We start from the raw sequence: 16,871 nt of genomic DNA, 5'->3' as shown, positions 1-16,871 counted from the left end.
ACGCCAACAAATATTTCCTAAAATGTTTTGTTTGTTGTTTTAAATGTCAAACATTGTATAAGAAGACAAAACTGAAGCCTTTCACTGAACGAGCAAACAAACACACTGGTCCTCTGTCTGCACACACGTCAGAGCACTGCTGCCATCAGTGTGTTGGTATGTAACAACTGCAGAAAGAACTTATTTTAACATTTAGCTCAACAACAATTGTTAATTAGTTTGTTTGTTTGCTTGTTTTAATCAATTTTAAATCATGCTTTTTATTTGTTTTTGTTTCTAATGTCTCTGTAAAGCACTTTGAATCACCTTGTTGTTGAATTGTGCTATACAAATAAACTTGCCTTGCCTTGCCTATATAAGTAGGGGTGACATGGGCCACAAGTGGCCACGAGTTTGACACCCCTGGCCCAGGTAAGTGAGAAGTCTGATCATGAACACCACAGAGGTCAGAGGTTAACGCTGGGATGTATTGTTGTACATCAGCAGTGAATGACATGTTCATGTACGACCTGTATTGAACTTTTAAAGATTCATTATGTTTATTTATGTTTTATTTCCACAGCGACTTTATTCTTTCACTGTACGCAGATCAAACTTCCTGTGTCCTTAATAAAACTGAGTCAGTCGTTCATTCGATGTAATCAGAGTAGTAACAATGATGACTGTTACTACACTGGGGCGATCGTGGCTCAAGAGTTGGCAGTTTGTCTTGTACTGGTTCGAACCCCGGCTCGGACAGTCTCGGTCATTGTGTCCTTGGGCAGGACACTTCGCCTACTGGTGATGGCCAGAGGGGCCGATGGCGTGATACGGCAGCCTCGCTTCTGTCAGTCTGCCCCAGGGCAGCTGTGGCTACACCTGTAGCTGCCTCCACCAGTGTGTGACTGTGAGAGTGAATGAATAGTGGCATTGTAAAAGCGCTATTTAAATGTAATCCATTATTATTATGATGATGAGAGGAGGAGATTCTGGAGGTGTCTGACAGCGAGGAACTGAGCAGGTCGTCAGGGATCGCTCTGTCCAGCTGCTGCAGATGTTAATTAAACCATGAGGCTTTCAGGTGAGCTCTGGAGCTCGTTTCCTCTGATCTGATTGGTCGGTTCGTCTCCTGTGGGTCAGTGGTGCCTGTCTGAAGAAATAAGACAGCCACCGCAGGCTCCGCCCTCATCCTTCTTACCTTTTTATTGTCAGGTAGAACATACACCTTTACAACAGCTCACAGGTAAAATGTACAAAAATAAGATTTTTCTGGGGGTTTTGTCCAGACTTCCTGCGGCTTTTTTCTTGGCGTACGATTCCTCGACCTGCACAAAAACGCACCTGTAAAACATCTGCTGCGACCTGTCCTGATTGGCTCGTTCATCCTGCGATATTATTGGGTGATTGCTGGAGGTGGGGACAATCATTTTATATGGTCCAAAAACAAAAATGAAGTTGGCAAGATACAAACTTCCATGGCTCTGTTAGCCCCACCCAAAGGGCAGAGGGGAGGGGCCTAATTTGGCCTTCATACATCACTCTCTCAGGTCTAAAAAAGCTCTGTACATCGTAACACAGCTACCAAACTAAAACACAGAAGAACAAATGGGTTTTGTAGCCCGCCCCCTCCTCCTCCCTCCGTCTGCTCTGACTGGCTGTTACGAGGCTGACCGACAGGCCTCTAGACCAATGACAAGAGGAGGATCAGAGGGCACGAACAGAGAATAAAAGAAGAGGTTTGGGAGCGTAGGGTCAGGGGTCAGAGGCCAGCTAGGGGGTGGCTTCAATGGTGCACTCTTTCGCCAGGTGACCTGACTTCCCACAGTTATAGCAGTTCAACTCGGACGCCTTGCTGCAGTGCACCGCAACATGGCCGATCTCCCCGCACCTGCAGAGCACACGGACAGGTTACGCTGGACCGTTCACCTGTGTTTGTAGGCTCAGCTTTAGTATTAGTTTACCTGTAGCACTTGACCTTCTCACAGCACTTCTGGATGTGTCCGAAGCTGCCGCAGGAGTAGCACTTTTGCTCGTGGGCGTGGTTACAATCGCGCGCCATGTGACCGGCCTTGCCGCAGTTATAGCACAGCTGCTCGCGCTCCTTCTTGGGCTCCTTGCAGTCTCTGGAGATGTGACCTCCTCTGCCGCAGTTGTAGCAGGCTGCAGGAAAGATCACACCTGTGCTCACCTGTCTTTAAACTGTTGTGATCTGTAAGCGTGTGTCCTCACCGTCCTCTGTGCGCTCGCAGTCTCTGGCCACGTGCCCAAGTTCGCCACATCGGTAACAGAACAGGTCTGCAACGACACGACAGGGGTGAACCGCCGGGTGTGTCACATAGTCAGCTGTTCACAATAACAGCACCAATGCAGAAGCTGGAAATGGAAACAGGTTTCCACGTCTCCATGGCGACATCTGTAAAAACTACAGGCTTTTTAATAAACTTTAAAATAAACTCATGGAGGTTTGATGATGGGTGTCACCTTTGCCTCTGCTGCGTCCTTTCCCTCGCCCTCGGCCGCCACTCGGACAGTTCTTCACCCAGTGGCCTGAGCGGCCGCAACCAAAACACTCGTTACTGCTCATCGCCACGACCACGGCTGGAACCACAGACAGGAGATTCAGATGTGAAACTTTACCTTCATGAAGGTGCAGAATAAAAACCACGGAGGAAAAGGAAAAACACACCAGGAACACCTGAGATGATTCTCCTCAGTCCTGGGCCCACCCACACAGGTAGAGTTTACAATAATTGATCACACAGCAGTGAGGAATAAATTTGAACACAGCAGGTGTCTTTCTGAAAGTGCTGTAACTAGATTAAGGATTTAATTCCAGGACTGTTTAATGTTAACTAGTAATGACTTCATGAATAACATTTTAGGCATTAGAGAGAAAAAAAAGACTCATAATCATCCCACAGATGTAATATTATCTACAGCTACTCTTAGTACCATTGATGTTAAGTTAGACTCTTTTTCTCCAATTGATCTTTCTGAGTTAACTTCAATAATTACTTCCTCCAAACCATCAACGTGTCTTTTAGACCCCATTCCTACAAAACTGCTCAAAGAAGTCCTGCCATTAATTAATGCTTCGATCTTAAATATGATCAACCTATCTCTAATAATCGGCTATGTACCACAGGCCTTCAAGCTGGCTGTAGTTAAACCTTTACTCAAAAAGCATCTCTAGACCCAGCAGTCTTAGCTAATTATAGGCCAATCTCCAACCTTCCTTTATATCAAACATCCTTGAAAGAGTAGTTGTCAAACAGCTAACAGATCATCTGCAGAGGCTTATTTGAAGAGTTTCAGTCAGGTTTCAGAGCTCAGCACAGCACAGAAACAGCTTTAGTGAAGGTTACAAATGATCTTCTTATGGCCTCTGACAGTGGACTCATCTCTGTGCTTGTCCTGCTAGACCTCAGTGCAGCGTTCGATACTGTCGACCATAATATCCTATTAGAGCGATTAGAACATGCTGTAGGTATTACAGGTACTGCACTGCAGTGGTTTGTATCATATCTATCTAATAGACTCCAGTTTGTGCATGTAAATGGAGAGTCCTCTTCACACACTGAGGTTAATTATGGAGTTCCACAGGGTTCAGTGCTAGGACCAATTCTGTTTACATTATACATGCTTCCCTTAGGCAGCATCATTAGAAGACATAGCATACATTTACACTGCTATGCTGATGACACCCAGCTCTATCTGTCCATGAAGCCAGATAACACACACCAATGAGTTAAACTGCAGGAATGTCTTAAAGACATAAAGACCTGGATGACCGCTAACTTTCTGCTTCTTAATTCAGATCAAACTGAGGTTATTGTACTCGGCCCTGAAAAGCTTAGAAATATGGTATCTAAGCAGATTCTTCCTCTGGATGGCATTACCTTGGCCTCCAGTAACGCTGTGAGGAACCTTGGAGTCATGTTTGACCAGGATATGTCCTTCAACGCACATATTAAACAAATATGTAAGACTGCTTTCTTCCATTTGTGCAACATCTCTAAAGTTAGAAATATCCTGTCTCAGAGTGACGCTGAAAAACTAGTTCATGCATTTATTACTTCCAGGCTGGACGACTGTAATTCATTATTATCAGGAAGTCCTAAAAACTCCCTGAAAAGCCTTCAGCTGATCCAAAATGCTGCAGCAAGAGTCCTGACAGGGACTAGAAAGAGAGAGCAGATTTCTCCTGTTTTGGCTTCCTGTTAAATCCAGAATTCAAAATCCTGCTCCTCACATACAAGGTCTTAAATAATCAGGCCCCATCTTACCTTAATGACCTCATAGTACCGTTTCTATTTTTAACATTAGGCTTCAAACTTGCTCATAGGGGTCAAATGATTGTTGGGGTCTTTTTTTCTGTTCTATTATTGTAGTGTCTTTACCTTACAACACAAAGAGCCTTGGGGCCACTGTTGTTGTGATTTGGTGTAATATACATAAACTGAATTGAATGGAGCAGCAGGGTCCCATCAGATTCACTCTGACCCCCTCATGTGAGACACCTGGGGAAGCTGTAGAGCTGATTTTAATGTGGACACATAGGGGACCACAGGAAGACAGGTGAGGACAGGTTCTGATTGTCTCAGGTCTTCACCATGATCAGACTTTTTCCTCTTGTTCATCATGTAATAAGATGCCTCTTCACAGAGCAACAGCAGATCAATCGTGTATCGATCCTCTCCGGTCCTCCCGTCCCACCAACTGTGCTAACCTGCACCGCCCCCGCGGCTCATGGCAGCCCGACGCCGTTAACAGGCCACTCTGTGCGGCCACCAGCCAAAGGCTCCCCGGCCGATGAGGTCCTTTATACCGGCTCCCCGCTCCGGCCTGTAAGCCTGTAAACAGCCCGTCATGGCAGCTAGCCTGCTAGCAGCTTAGCATACGCTCCGCAGCGGAGGAAACACCGACACTGTCCGCTCCGCAGCGCCTCTTCCCCGGGGCGGAGCGGCGCGCCGGCCGGCTGCAGTGAGCCCTCTGCAGGCAAAAAAGAGCGGATCAAGCCGCCGGAGCTCCGACTCACCTCAGACCCGAAACTGTGGAGGTTTGTTTGGATGCTGGTCTGCGCCACACGCGGTCTGCACACGGTCCGACACACACACACGCAGACACACACTGATAATCTCACACACACGCAAACACACTGATAAACACACACTGATACACAGACACACACACACACACACACTGATAAACACACACTGATACACAGACACACACACAGACACACACACACACACACTGATAAACACACACTGATAAACACACACTGATACACAGACACACGCACACACACACACACTGATACACACACACTGATAAACAGACACACACACACACACACACACACACTGATACACACACACTGATAAACAGACACACACACACACGCAGACACACACACACACACTGATAAACACACACTGATACACACACACTGATAAACAGACACACACACACAGAGACACACTGATACACACACTGATAATCTCACACACTCACTGATAAACACACACAGACACACACACACACTGATAAACACACACAGACACACACACACACGCAGACACACACTGATAAACACACACACTGATACACACACACACACACTGATAAACACACACACTGATACACACACACTGATAAACAGACACACACACACACACACACTGATAAACAGACACACACACACTGATAAACACACACTGATAAACACACACAGACATACACACACTGATAAACACACACTGATAAACACACACTGATACACAGACACACACACACACACACACTGATAAACAGACTCACTGATAAACACACACTGATACACAGACACACACACACACACACACTGATAAACAGACACACACACACTGATAAACACACACTGATACACACACACTGATAAACACACACACACACACACACACTGATAAACACACTCACTGATAAACACACACTGATACACAGACACACACACACACACACACTGATAAACAGACACACACACACTGATAAACACACACTGATACACACACACTGATAAACAGACACACACACACACGCAGACACACTGATAAACACACACAGACACACACTGATACACACACTGATACACACACACACTTATACACACACTGATAATCTCACACACACACAAACACACTGATAAACACACACTGATACACAGACACACACACACACACACACACTGATAAACAGACACACACACACACGCAAACACACTGATAAACACACACTGATACACAGACACACACACACACACACACACACACTGATAAACAGACACACACACACACTGATAAACACACACTGATAAACAGACACACACACACGCAGACACACTGATAAACACACACTGATAAACACACACTGATAAACAGACACACACACACGCAGACACACTGATAAACACACACAGACACACACACTGATAAACACACACTGATACACACACACACTGATAAACAGACACACACACTGATAAACACACACAGACACACACACTGATAAACACACTGATACACACACACACTGATAAACACACACAGACACACACACTGATAAACAGACACACACACACGCAGACACACTGATACACACACACACTGATAAACAGACACACACACACGCAGACACACTGATAAACACACACAGACACACACACTGATAAACACACACTGATACACACACACACTGATAAACAGACACACACACTGATAAACACACACAGACACACACACTGATAAACACACTGATACACACACACACTGATAAACACACACAGACATACACACACTGATACACACACACACTTATACACACACAGATACACACACACACACCTTGTTTACTCACCTTTAGCCTAAAGCTGATGTTCTGGCTCACCTGTGCTGAACTCACCTGTGCGCCGATACAGGAGAACCTGAGCAGGTTTTGTGTACGGTCAGTGGGAACAGCCTGCTGTCTGACACGATTATGAAGAATGAAACGCACAACAGTGTCTGATCTGCACAAAACACCTGCACACAGACAGACCTGAGAGCTGCTGGCGACCCCGCCTCCTCCCCCTCAGGTAATTAAACACATTGGCTGCTTTCTCGCATGTTTAATATGGTGAAGAATGAAGCCTGTGCCACACTGAGCAGGCTGAAAGTGAGAGGATGGTTTACAGGTAACTGATCGATGAGCGCGTCACCAGCAGGGTCAAAGGTCACAGGAACAAAGACGCAGCTGCGGGAGGAGTGATCAGGAAGACGAGACGTCAGGCAGACAGGGTGAGTTTCAGCGTCGTGCTTAGTCAAAACTTTCCACCGGAACCACAGCTGACCGTCAGCTGATCCTGTTTAACTAAACCTGGTTTCTGGGTTAGAGCCAAACCTCAGAGTCACAGGACAGTGATTTATTTATTTTCAGTGTGATAAATGAATCTGTTTGTTGGTCACTGTTCTGATTCTTCTGCTGATCCTTTGATGTCACTCTCTGAAAACCAAAATTCACCTGAAAAAGCTGCTGAACAGAGCTGCTGTTACTTCCTGTCTATTCCAAAAAACTGGCCGCAGTTCAGCTGGTGGTGCAGCAGGGGGCACTCTGAGCTGAGGATTTCCAGCTGCTTCTAGAATTGTATTTATTTTATTTCTCCGTGAAGCTGAATCAGTTCAGCATTCTGCTGCCTGCTGATTGGTCAGTTAGGGCTAGGGATGGGTATTGATAAGATTTTAACGATTCCGATTCCATTTTCGATTCTGTTTAACGATTCGATTCTTTATCGATTCTTTTTTTTTTTTTTTTAAAAGGAGAACACTAAGGTCGATTAGCTCAGAGCTTTGTTTTATATCTTCTTTTTGAACAAGATAGAAATTTAGGAGTAACATGGCCTTACAAACCCAACAGTGAGATCTTGAGAGATCCAGCCTACGGCTCTTCAATGGGGTGTCACAGGGTCCCCAGGAAAAAAAATTGTAAATGTAAAATAATAAAATAAATATTCTTGTGAGACATATCACATATTGACGGGGTCGGGTTATGTTAAAAAGTATAAATTGTTATACTTTGTTCATTGGTTCAAAGGTACCCCACACTTCTTTTTTTGTTTGCTTGTTTGTTCTGTTGTATTTTTCATTTGAACTGTTACTCTGCCAGAGTACTCATATTTACAAGATGGCATTGAACGCCCCATTGGTGTATCAGGAAAACTATTTTGTACGTATGTTCCTTGAAGGGGATTGAAGTCGTTCTTTTTTCCACCGCAGCGAAGGGCTAGGAGTAGGAGAGGAGCTGCTGTATGTTTTTGTTATCGAATCGATCTGATTGTGAAATAAAGCATATGCAGTGAGAAAGCAACTCCAGGAGTCATCCCTGCCTTAAAGCTGCAACATTCTTCTGTAGCAATAACAAAGTATAACATAAATTGTTCTGTGGCAATTACACAAGAATATCCAGTAATGTCCCTGCCTACAATTAAACACATTCACTTACCAAAAATCGGGGGCATCTGCTGTGGCAAATGGGTGCAAGCCTTTGACCACAAACTTAGACACTGCTCGGTGACATTAGTCTATCCTGGCCTGAAAGGAGACGCTACCGGTAGACTGCAGCGAGAACTGCCAGCGAGCGCCAGCCAGACTCTGTCTCTCTCATCATGGTCACCTACATGTACAGTAATGGCAGGTCTTGTAATAAGGCAGATCGCGCTAACATAATATGCACTGTTAGTTGATTATTTACCTGCCGCATTAACGGGAGAGGACGTGCAAACGTTAGCGCTGCTGCTGGGTTGAGAGTCACGAGGAATTAAAAACACGTGTCATCGCGTGTTTTGTGAGTAAATGCTTTTGCATATTCGTAGTGTTTCCTCCCTTAAATGAAATATCTACTTTGCAAGTTGCCCTGTTGTCATCGGTTCTCATAAAGTATAATCAAACTTTTGAGCGTTTGAGCCGCTTAGGCGCCGTGTTTCCTGCCAGGTAAATGACGCTCCGCAACGTGGTGACGTCATTCGGGGCGACTGGAATCGATAAGGGAATCGTTTGCAAAAATGGCAAACGATTCCAAGGAATTGAAACAGTGGGAACCGGTTCTCAACAAGAACCGGTTTTCGATACCCATCCCTAGTTAGGGCAGGACATCGGTGTCCCTCGATGGCGCCTGTTTCTAAACGATACCTCTGGCAGATGCCAGGAGTGTAGCCAAAGTGCAGCAGAAGAAGCAGCTGGTTGTGGTGGTTGAATGTGAAGCTATCGTGAGGCCACTGGTGGCTTCATGCCCCAAATCAACATGGAGGATGCAGTAAAGTGACTGGTGATGCTCTAACATCCTTGATATGCACAAAAAGTAGAAACTTCAGTAGAAACATCAAAGAATAGAACAGTAGCTAATGTCCCGAGCCTTTCCATCAGAGTCATGAACAGCTCCACTGAGTCCCATTCATTCTGCATGAGCTCAAGGGCGCCTCCTGTGGAACAGGAAGTCACTAATGGCCTTCACCAGTGGTCATGTAGGGATGTCAAACTTTAGATACCTGAAAACCAAAATGCTCTGATCCTTCTGCAGGTCCAGCCTTCATGCCATGTTGGGGCGAACCGCCTTCCATACTGGATGCTGCAGGTTGCAGCAGTGCTGCTTCCTGTCCTTGCCTCCTCCCCATCCACCTGAGCTGCACAGACTCCATTACTCAGCAAGCAGTGGGAGCCGGAAGCTGAGGGCGGGACAGGAGGCGGGGCAGATAAATTCCGCTCAGGTCGACCGGATCTTAAAGGTGACAAAAATCAGACTCTGAAAGCGTTAACTGGTGATGTCACACATCTTAATGACTGTTTGTTTCCAGGCCAATGAATACAGCCTTACCCTCCCCAGAGGCCCCGCCTCCCATGGCGTTCTGGGTTTTCATAGCAACATGTTGCCATCCAACCTCCCCTGCGAGGACCGTCAGAGCAGCGCCACCTGCCTAGCGGGCCGTGGAGGCGTGTTGTTTGGCGTGTTCGACGGTCACACAGGGCCGGCCTGCGCCCACGCTGTCAGTCAGAGGCTCTTTTACTACATTGCCGTGGCAGCGCTGCCGCTGAGGACACTGGCGGAGCTGGAACGGGCGGTGGAGGAGGAACGGGCCGTAACACCACTGCTGGAATGGCATAAATACCCCCAAGACCTGAGCTACCCCAATGGAGAGGTGACGTCCTTCCATAGCCTCCGGAACTACTGGCAGGAGAGGCTGGAGACCGAGGAGGATGAGGAGGAGGTAACCAGGTGTCCTGACACATCACAGAATCACATTCACGGACAGTGCAGGTCCAAAAAAAACCCAAAACATGCCTGAATGTCAAAGCCTTTACCTGGTCTCAACCAGGTGCAGGTGGACTTTTCAGAAACCGATTTTCCTGTTTTGGTTTCAGCAGAAAGTTCACCTGTGGTGACATCATTATCTGTTCTCTCTGATTGGCTGCAGGATGACAACAGAACGACATCAGCTCTGGTCAATGCGTTCCATCGCCTTGACTACGACCTGTCTGTAGAAGCCCAGGTGCATCTGTCCCTGACCTCCCCCAGGTAAGAACAAAGTTGTGTTTTCTTCAGCAGAACCTGCAGGTGAGTCTGTTTCAGCAGGTTAAGCCTCTCTTTGTGCCCACAGGCAGGTGTCTTTCCCTGGTGAGGGGTTGTCTCTGACCTCCCCCCTCCGGGTGGCGCTCTCTGGTTGCACAGCCTGTGTCGTCCACATCTCCAACGGCGTTCTACATGTGGCCAACCTGGGGGACAGTCGGGCAGTCCTGGGCGTCCAGGAGGCAGACGGAAGCTGGTCTGCGATCAACCTCACCAATGACCACAATGCGCAGAATCCCGAAGAGCTGCAAAGGATTCTGGGAGAGCACCCAGCGGAGCAGAGGACGGTGATCCGCCACGACCGCCTACTGGGCCTGTTGCTGCCCTTCCGGGCGTTCGGTGACGTCCGCTTCAAATGGAGCGCGGATATGCTGAGTCGGGTCTATGAAACTCGACCGGACGTCCTGTCTGCGGTCAGTGAGGTGGTCCGGACGATGCCGCCGCACTACCTGACCCCACCCTATCTGAGCACTGAGCCAGAAATCACCCGACACTGTGTTGGACCTGCAGACAAGTTCCTGGTCCTCGCTACTGATGGACTCTGGGAGCTGATGCATCGACAGACGGTCATCCAGCTCGTGGGGGATCATCTGACAGGTCAGTGCCAATCAGTTACTGATCCTTTAAATAGCAACACAGTAAAGCTTGTCAAAGGAGCTTGCAAAGAAAAGCGTCTGGACTTCTTTAAGTTGCTTGAAGACGTTTCACCTCTCATCCGAGAAGCTTCTTCAGTTCTAAGGTCAAATGGTGGGGAGTCCCAGATATAAACCTAGTGGGAGTGACCCCCCAAAGAGGGACCCAGTTTCACACCTTGGCTCAGGCGATTAGAGGATCATCAGGGGGTCCTTTTGTCTCTCTGTGGGGGGAAACTCCCACTAGGTTTATATCTGGGACTCTCCACCATTTGACCTTAGAACTGAAGAAGCTTCTCGGATGAGAGGTGAAACGTCTTCAAGCAACTTAAAGAAGTCCAGACACTTTTCTTTGCAAGCTCCTCTGACTACGATGACTGAGAACCTTCACAGACACAGTAAAGCTTGTAACTATTAATATATATATATATATATATATATATATATATATATATATATATATATATATATATATTCACCTCTGTAATATTCTGGTTATTTATAACTGAACTATTTAGAATAGAATTAGAATAGAATTCAACTTTATTGTCATTGCACATGCACAGGTACAGGGCAACGAAATGCAGTTTGCATCCATCCAGAAGTGCTTTAGTGATATAGATATATTACAATATATATTAGCAATAATATAGATATGTGAGTATATTACAGAAATGGGTCTATTATGGTATGTTATAATGTACACGGTATGAAGTATGTTGTGAATATTCTATAACTATAAGTATGTACAGGCTGTAGTGAGTACAAGCTATGTACAGGCTATGAACAGGATATAAATATGAAAAACTATACAGAATATGAAATAAATAACTTTACAGAATCTGAGATATACAGCTATACAGAAATGGGAACTATGCAAGTTGTAAACAGTTGTAGGGTTAAAAATTATCAAATGTACAGAATGATTATTTACACAGAGCTATACAGTAGTGCAGTTAAGATAAGTGAGATATAATTCCTACAGAGGCTATATAAAGTGCTAGTGGTTGTGAGTGGTGGTTCAGTCCATGTTATTATTGTGTGTTTGAGGGTACAGTTGTCAGTGTTGGGAAAGTTACTTTTAAAATGTATTCCATTACAGAATACAGAATACATGCCCCAAAATGTATTCTGTAACGTATTCCGTTACGTTACTCAATGACAGTAACGTATTCTGAATACTTTGGATTACTTAATATATTATCATGCTTTTTACAACAATGTGAATGTACTATTGCTGTGTGATTTATTACTATTACTGAAGGTCCGCGACTCCGAACTGTAGTAAAGGGACCTCTGACTAATACGGCGGGGTCCCTGTCGGCTCGTAGCCGAAAAATAGCTTTACTTTGTTGTGTGGGTCAACTTTTCTGGCGAGAGACAGAGAGAGGCGTTGAAAGGCTCCAACGGAACTTATTGTTTCGGAGGAAAACACGAACACGGTGTACAGTCGAGTCTTAATAGCTTATTTACAACTGGGCTCGTCAGGCTCTCTTCTTGGCTGCAGTGGTTATTATTATATTTACATGCTTCCAGCTCCCGTTTTTCCTCGATGACAACTCGTACCTTTCCACTCCCCTTTTTCTCCCTCCTCGCGCTCACAGACACATAACGTGTATGGCAGTCCATTCTCCCTGCAACACGGACTACACTGCCCATGATGCTACATTCTTTAGAGCTATGCTTGTAGCATTCTGCCTGTTAGCTTAGCACAACAACAACAACAACAACAACAACGAAAAGGCGCTCTCTCACCCAGGAAACACACAGTCGCAGAGAGAGAGAGAGGGCGTCACCCTGTAACCATGGCAACCGTAACGCTGCCGCCTGGAACAACAGATCGTAGCTGTCAAACAAAACCCAAACAGTCCTGACCCGCGACAATATGAAACAGGAAAGTACCGCAGTGTAATCCATTTATTTCAACAAAGTAACTGTATTCTGAATACCACCTTTTTAAACGGTAACTGTAACGGAATACAGTTACTCATATTTTGTATTTTAAATACGTAACGGCGGTGCATGTATTCCGTTACTCCCCAACACTGACGGTTGTCGATTGTGTGTGTGTGTATGTTCAGTCCATGTGTTAACGTGGGTCAGATGTCAGGAGGCAGAGTTCAGGAGTCTGACAGCTATTTGTATATGTTAGCGCTATTACATACATTTTGCAAACTTTGTAATATTTGGTTTTATTTAATTTACTTCAGTCTGTTACTGTTGTTGTCTTGGAGCGACTGTATTCTGATCATATCTAATAGACTCCAGTTTGTGCATGTAAATGGAGAGTCCTCTTCACACACTGAGGTTAATTATGGAGTTCCACAGGGTTCAGTGCTAGGACCAATTCTGTTTACATTATACATGCTTCCCTTAGGCAGCATCATTAGAAGACATAGCATACACTGAAAAACTAGTTCATGCATTTATTACTTCCAGGCTGGACGACTGTAATTCATTATTATCAGGAAGTCCTACTCGTGTTTCTTCTCCACTCACTTTTTTTCATGCTCCATTAGGGCTGTTCGATATAACGATATATATATCGGATGACGATATAAAAACGTCTGTCGTTTCATTTTACGCTATCGTTTGTTTCGTGGTGCCGCAAAATAAACTGTTTACGGCAATATTTGTTCATTGTTTTGATGGTCACTGTAGTGGCTGTATGAATTTCTTAAAGTTCTCTCTTTCTCTTATATTTAATATAACAACACTATGGACGGACAAGCACCTGTTTTTATGCGTTGTTGTTAGCAACAATGACGGTAACACCATCGCGTGTCCGCTTGTTTATGTTCCTCATAAACCTTTCACAATAAAGCTCAAGATCCTGTTGAGACTTTTCAAAATAAACTGAATCACGTGAAAGAGCAGATTATTTACGGATGAGAAGTAAAAAAGAGCCGCCAGGTGCTAAAAAATAAACCTTAGACTCAAACATTAGAACAGGCTTTTCCCCGCAGCACGCCGTGTAATAAATACTCACAAAGGAAACGGCGGCCGTTACAACTTATGTCTAAAAATGTATCGTTTCATGCATCGTCAAGTCGAGCTGCCCGAGATTCACAGAATTTACAGAAAATGTTACATTTTTGTGATTTATATCGTTATCGGGACGATAGCTGTCTTAAATCGGGATATGAGATTTTGGTCATATCGCACAGCCCTATGCTCCATATGTTTACACACCAGAAGGTGAGTTCATATTTTACCCTGAACCACGACCTTATTCTGAAACTGTCCCATTGCCACCTCTTGGTCACCTTGTTTTTACATTAAGCCGTCCCAGCATCTCATCACATGCCAGTCTTCACCTGTTTATGTTTTCGGTGTTGGAGTTTGAGATTCTTTTGAAGACTGAGGTCACAGATAATCACTCACAGTGCTCCAAAAAGTGCACATGAGGTGTGAGCGTGCTCAGACGTGTCCACCTGTCTTTACTTCCTGTCATCGTCCTGACTCTGTGTGTGGTTTGTCGTTGCACAGCCCTCCAGCAGCAGAGACCTATAATTCCCTGCGAGGGCACAACGCTGGGCGACCTGCAGCGCCTCTTGCTGGAGAGGAGGGGGCGGGTCCTGTCGGCGCTTGAGGACCAGAATATCGCCACCCACCTGATCCGCCACACCCTTGGCGACGACGGGTATGGAGCGGTAGCTCCAAATCGTCTCGCCAAGATGCTGAGTCTGCCTGTGGATCTGGCCCGAAGGTACCGTGATGACATCACTATCACCATCATTCACCTGAATGAGATCTAACACCTGCAGGTGATTACCTGCTTGGTAGTCACCCTGCTGACCAATCAGCAGCAGGCGTGCTCATTCCAGCGCTGATCTTCATCCTTTTCCTTAACCGTATCCCAGCTCTGAATGGTCGAGGGGTGGGACACACCTGGACAGGTAGCTGATCAGGTGTTTCTGTTATTTTGTCTGCCTTCAAGAAGACCAGAACTCGACACACACACAGGTCTGAGAAAAGCTCCACGAACGACACCGGAGCTAACCTCACTTTTCAAACATCGCTCTTCAGGTGTGGAGCAACACAGTGAGCATGCTCAGTGAGTTGATGTTCCGCACTTGGAGTGGAGAAGTGGCGCCACCTCCTGGTGGCACACTGAAAACACCTATCTCGCCTGAGGCTACGGCTACGTCCACACGTACCCGGGTATTTTTGAAAAATTTTCTATGCGTTTGCACTTTTCGTCCACACGTAAACGGCGTTTTCAGTAACTGAAAACGGAGATTTTTAAAAACTCCGGCCAGGGTGGATAATTTCGAAAACTCCGTTTTTGCATTTACGTGTGGACGACAAAAATGGAGAAAACGCAGAAAACGCAGCGTCAAAGGTGTGCGCCTTTTTTGACGTCACACTGTGCGTCACGTTATTGTTTCGGTGAAATGAATTTCTACAATACTGTTACTGTTAATTCTACTCTCTGCAGTGTTTAAATGCTTACATATACACACAGTTACTGTCCCTCCACACTCGACTCGGTTCTGCTTGTCACTACCCGATCTGTACCACGCATGTGTGAAAGGTGTCTACTTCCAGTCGAAGTATTTTACGATAGTTACAGGTCAGAGTATCTGTTAAGATGTTAAGAAAAACAAGTATCTCTTAAAATGTTTCCGATAATGAAACATTTAATATATTGTAGACAAAAACAAAAAAATAAAAAGATAGTTACGGATCAGGACTCCCCGATCCTTACTGCGCATGTGCAATGTTTTCTTCTTCTTCTGTTCATTTAATGGAGGTTAACACCCCAGTGTACGAGGACACTGTCACCTGCTGACTGAGCGAATGAACCGTATTGTAAACTGAATTAGCGTAATCACAAACGTGTGTTTAATTTGATTTATTGATAGTCAAGTGTGTTTATGCTTGTCTGTGTGGAGAGGATTGTTGGAATAGTGATGATGACGTCCGCTATCACTGTCAATTGTTAGTAAACACTTCATCTGGCTGGTACCAATCGGGTTTCCGGTACAGATCGGGTAGCGACACTGCTTCTATGGAAAGTAAAAAAAAAAAAGACACTGCTTCTATGCCCCATCCTTGTTTACTTTTTCCCACCGAGGTTTCTAGACTTCTGATTGGCCAACATTTCTACACGGTTAGGAATCTAGCGCCACCTGTTGCTTTGGCATGTTCATAGCAGCGTTTTCCTTCATTTCTGCGTTTATGTGTGGACGGGATTATTTTTTAAAACGAAAATGGAAAATCTCCGTTTTCAAAAATACCCGCGTACGTGTGAGAATCACCAATCGGAGACACAGCAGGACTTCCTGTGAGGAGGTGATGGTGGCTTCTCTCTGTGCTTCTCAGACTGTTGCTGTTTTTACTCGTTAATAAAGTTCCTGTTTGACTTCCTGTAGGTCCGGCCTGTTTTTTTCGCCAGAGTTTCACTTCCTGCTTATCCTTCAGCGTGTTAATGCCGGCTTGTAAATGATAAAGCAGCATTGAAACAGGATGCGAGAACTTACCTGCCTGTAGCAGAGGAGGGGGGTTAACCAGCGCCATCTACAGGCTGAACACAAACATGTGGCTTCCCTTCAGAGTGGGATGAATTGATGCCCAGAGTGTAACCCTGATCACAACTATTCTAAAATGTTGTTCACAGGACAA

At 45.3% G+C, this 16,871-nt stretch overlaps 2 protein-coding genes across 8 annotated transcripts; one reads left to right on the top strand and one right to left on the bottom strand.

The window, feature by feature from the left end:
* Positions 1-1,156: 1,156 nt before the first annotated feature.
* Positions 1,157-7,204, bottom strand: cnbpb (CCHC-type zinc finger, nucleic acid binding protein b). Of its 7 annotated transcripts, none has more exons than XM_085275371.1 (5): positions 7,054-7,204; positions 2,461-2,577; positions 2,209-2,274; positions 1,941-2,139; positions 1,157-1,867 (listed from the first exon to the last, which is right to left on the bottom strand). In XM_085275371.1, the coding sequence occupies exons 2-5, from the start codon at positions 2,561-2,563 to the stop codon at positions 1,750-1,752; spliced, it is 486 nt and encodes a 161-aa protein (XP_085131497.1). In that variant the 5' UTR covers positions 2,564-2,577; positions 7,054-7,204; the 3' UTR covers positions 1,157-1,749. The 7 variants fall into 7 exon arrangements, with proteins under 7 accessions (XP_085131497.1, XP_085131495.1, XP_085131498.1 ...); XM_085275369.1 differs by lacking the exon at positions 7,054-7,204 and adding an exon at positions 6,919-7,037; XM_085275372.1 differs by lacking the exon at positions 7,054-7,204 and adding an exon at positions 6,874-6,970.
* Positions 6,825-16,614, top strand: LOC146575152 (pyruvate dehydrogenase [acetyl-transferring]-phosphatase 1, mitochondrial-like). The gene is made up of 7 exons (XM_085275363.1): positions 6,825-7,090; positions 7,190-7,292; positions 9,568-9,772; positions 9,842-10,252; positions 10,460-10,560; positions 10,643-11,208; positions 14,733-16,614. Exons 3-7 carry the CDS (start codon positions 9,584-9,586, stop codon positions 14,999-15,001), a joined length of 1,536 nt encoding a protein of 511 aa, XP_085131489.1. The 5' UTR covers positions 6,825-7,090; positions 7,190-7,292; positions 9,568-9,583; the 3' UTR covers positions 15,002-16,614.
* The last annotated feature ends 257 nt before the right edge of the window (positions 16,615-16,871 follow it).

This window comes from Mchenga conophoros, linkage group LG5 (genome assembly GCF_057382185.1).
Source record: "Mchenga conophoros isolate Kocher_MC1m ecotype Shallow Benthic linkage group LG5, M_conophoros_male_GT1.1, whole genome shotgun sequence".
Taxonomy (NCBI): domain Eukaryota; kingdom Metazoa; phylum Chordata; class Actinopteri; order Cichliformes; family Cichlidae; genus Mchenga; species Mchenga conophoros.
This window is presented reverse-complemented; position numbering and strand designations above follow the sequence as displayed.

Bases quoted from the DNA above. Each gene is read 5' to 3' on its own strand.
- cnbpb (XM_085275373.1), bottom strand. From the start codon at position 3,981: ATGGAAGAAAGCAGTCTTACATATTTGTTTAATATGTGCGTTGAAGGA. The intron at 2,275-2,460 runs GTGACACCCATC...GTGTCGTTGCAG, and splicing joins AGGACGCAGCAGAGGCAAAG to ACCTGTTCTGTTACCGATGT. The intron at 1,868-1,940 runs GTAAACTAATAC...TGTGCTCTGCAG, and splicing joins GAGAAGGTCAAGTGCTACAG to GTGCGGGGAGATCGGCCATG.
- LOC146575152 (XM_085275363.1), top strand. From the start codon at position 9,584: ATGTTGGGGCGAACCGCCTTCCATACTGGATGCTGCAGGTTGCAGCAG. The intron at 9,773-9,841 runs GTGACAAAAATC...GTTTGTTTCCAG, and splicing joins AGGTCGACCGGATCTTAAAG to GCCAATGAATACAGCCTTAC. The intron at 11,209-14,732 runs GTCAGTGCCAAT...GTCGTTGCACAG, and splicing joins CGTGGGGGATCATCTGACAG to CCCTCCAGCAGCAGAGACCT.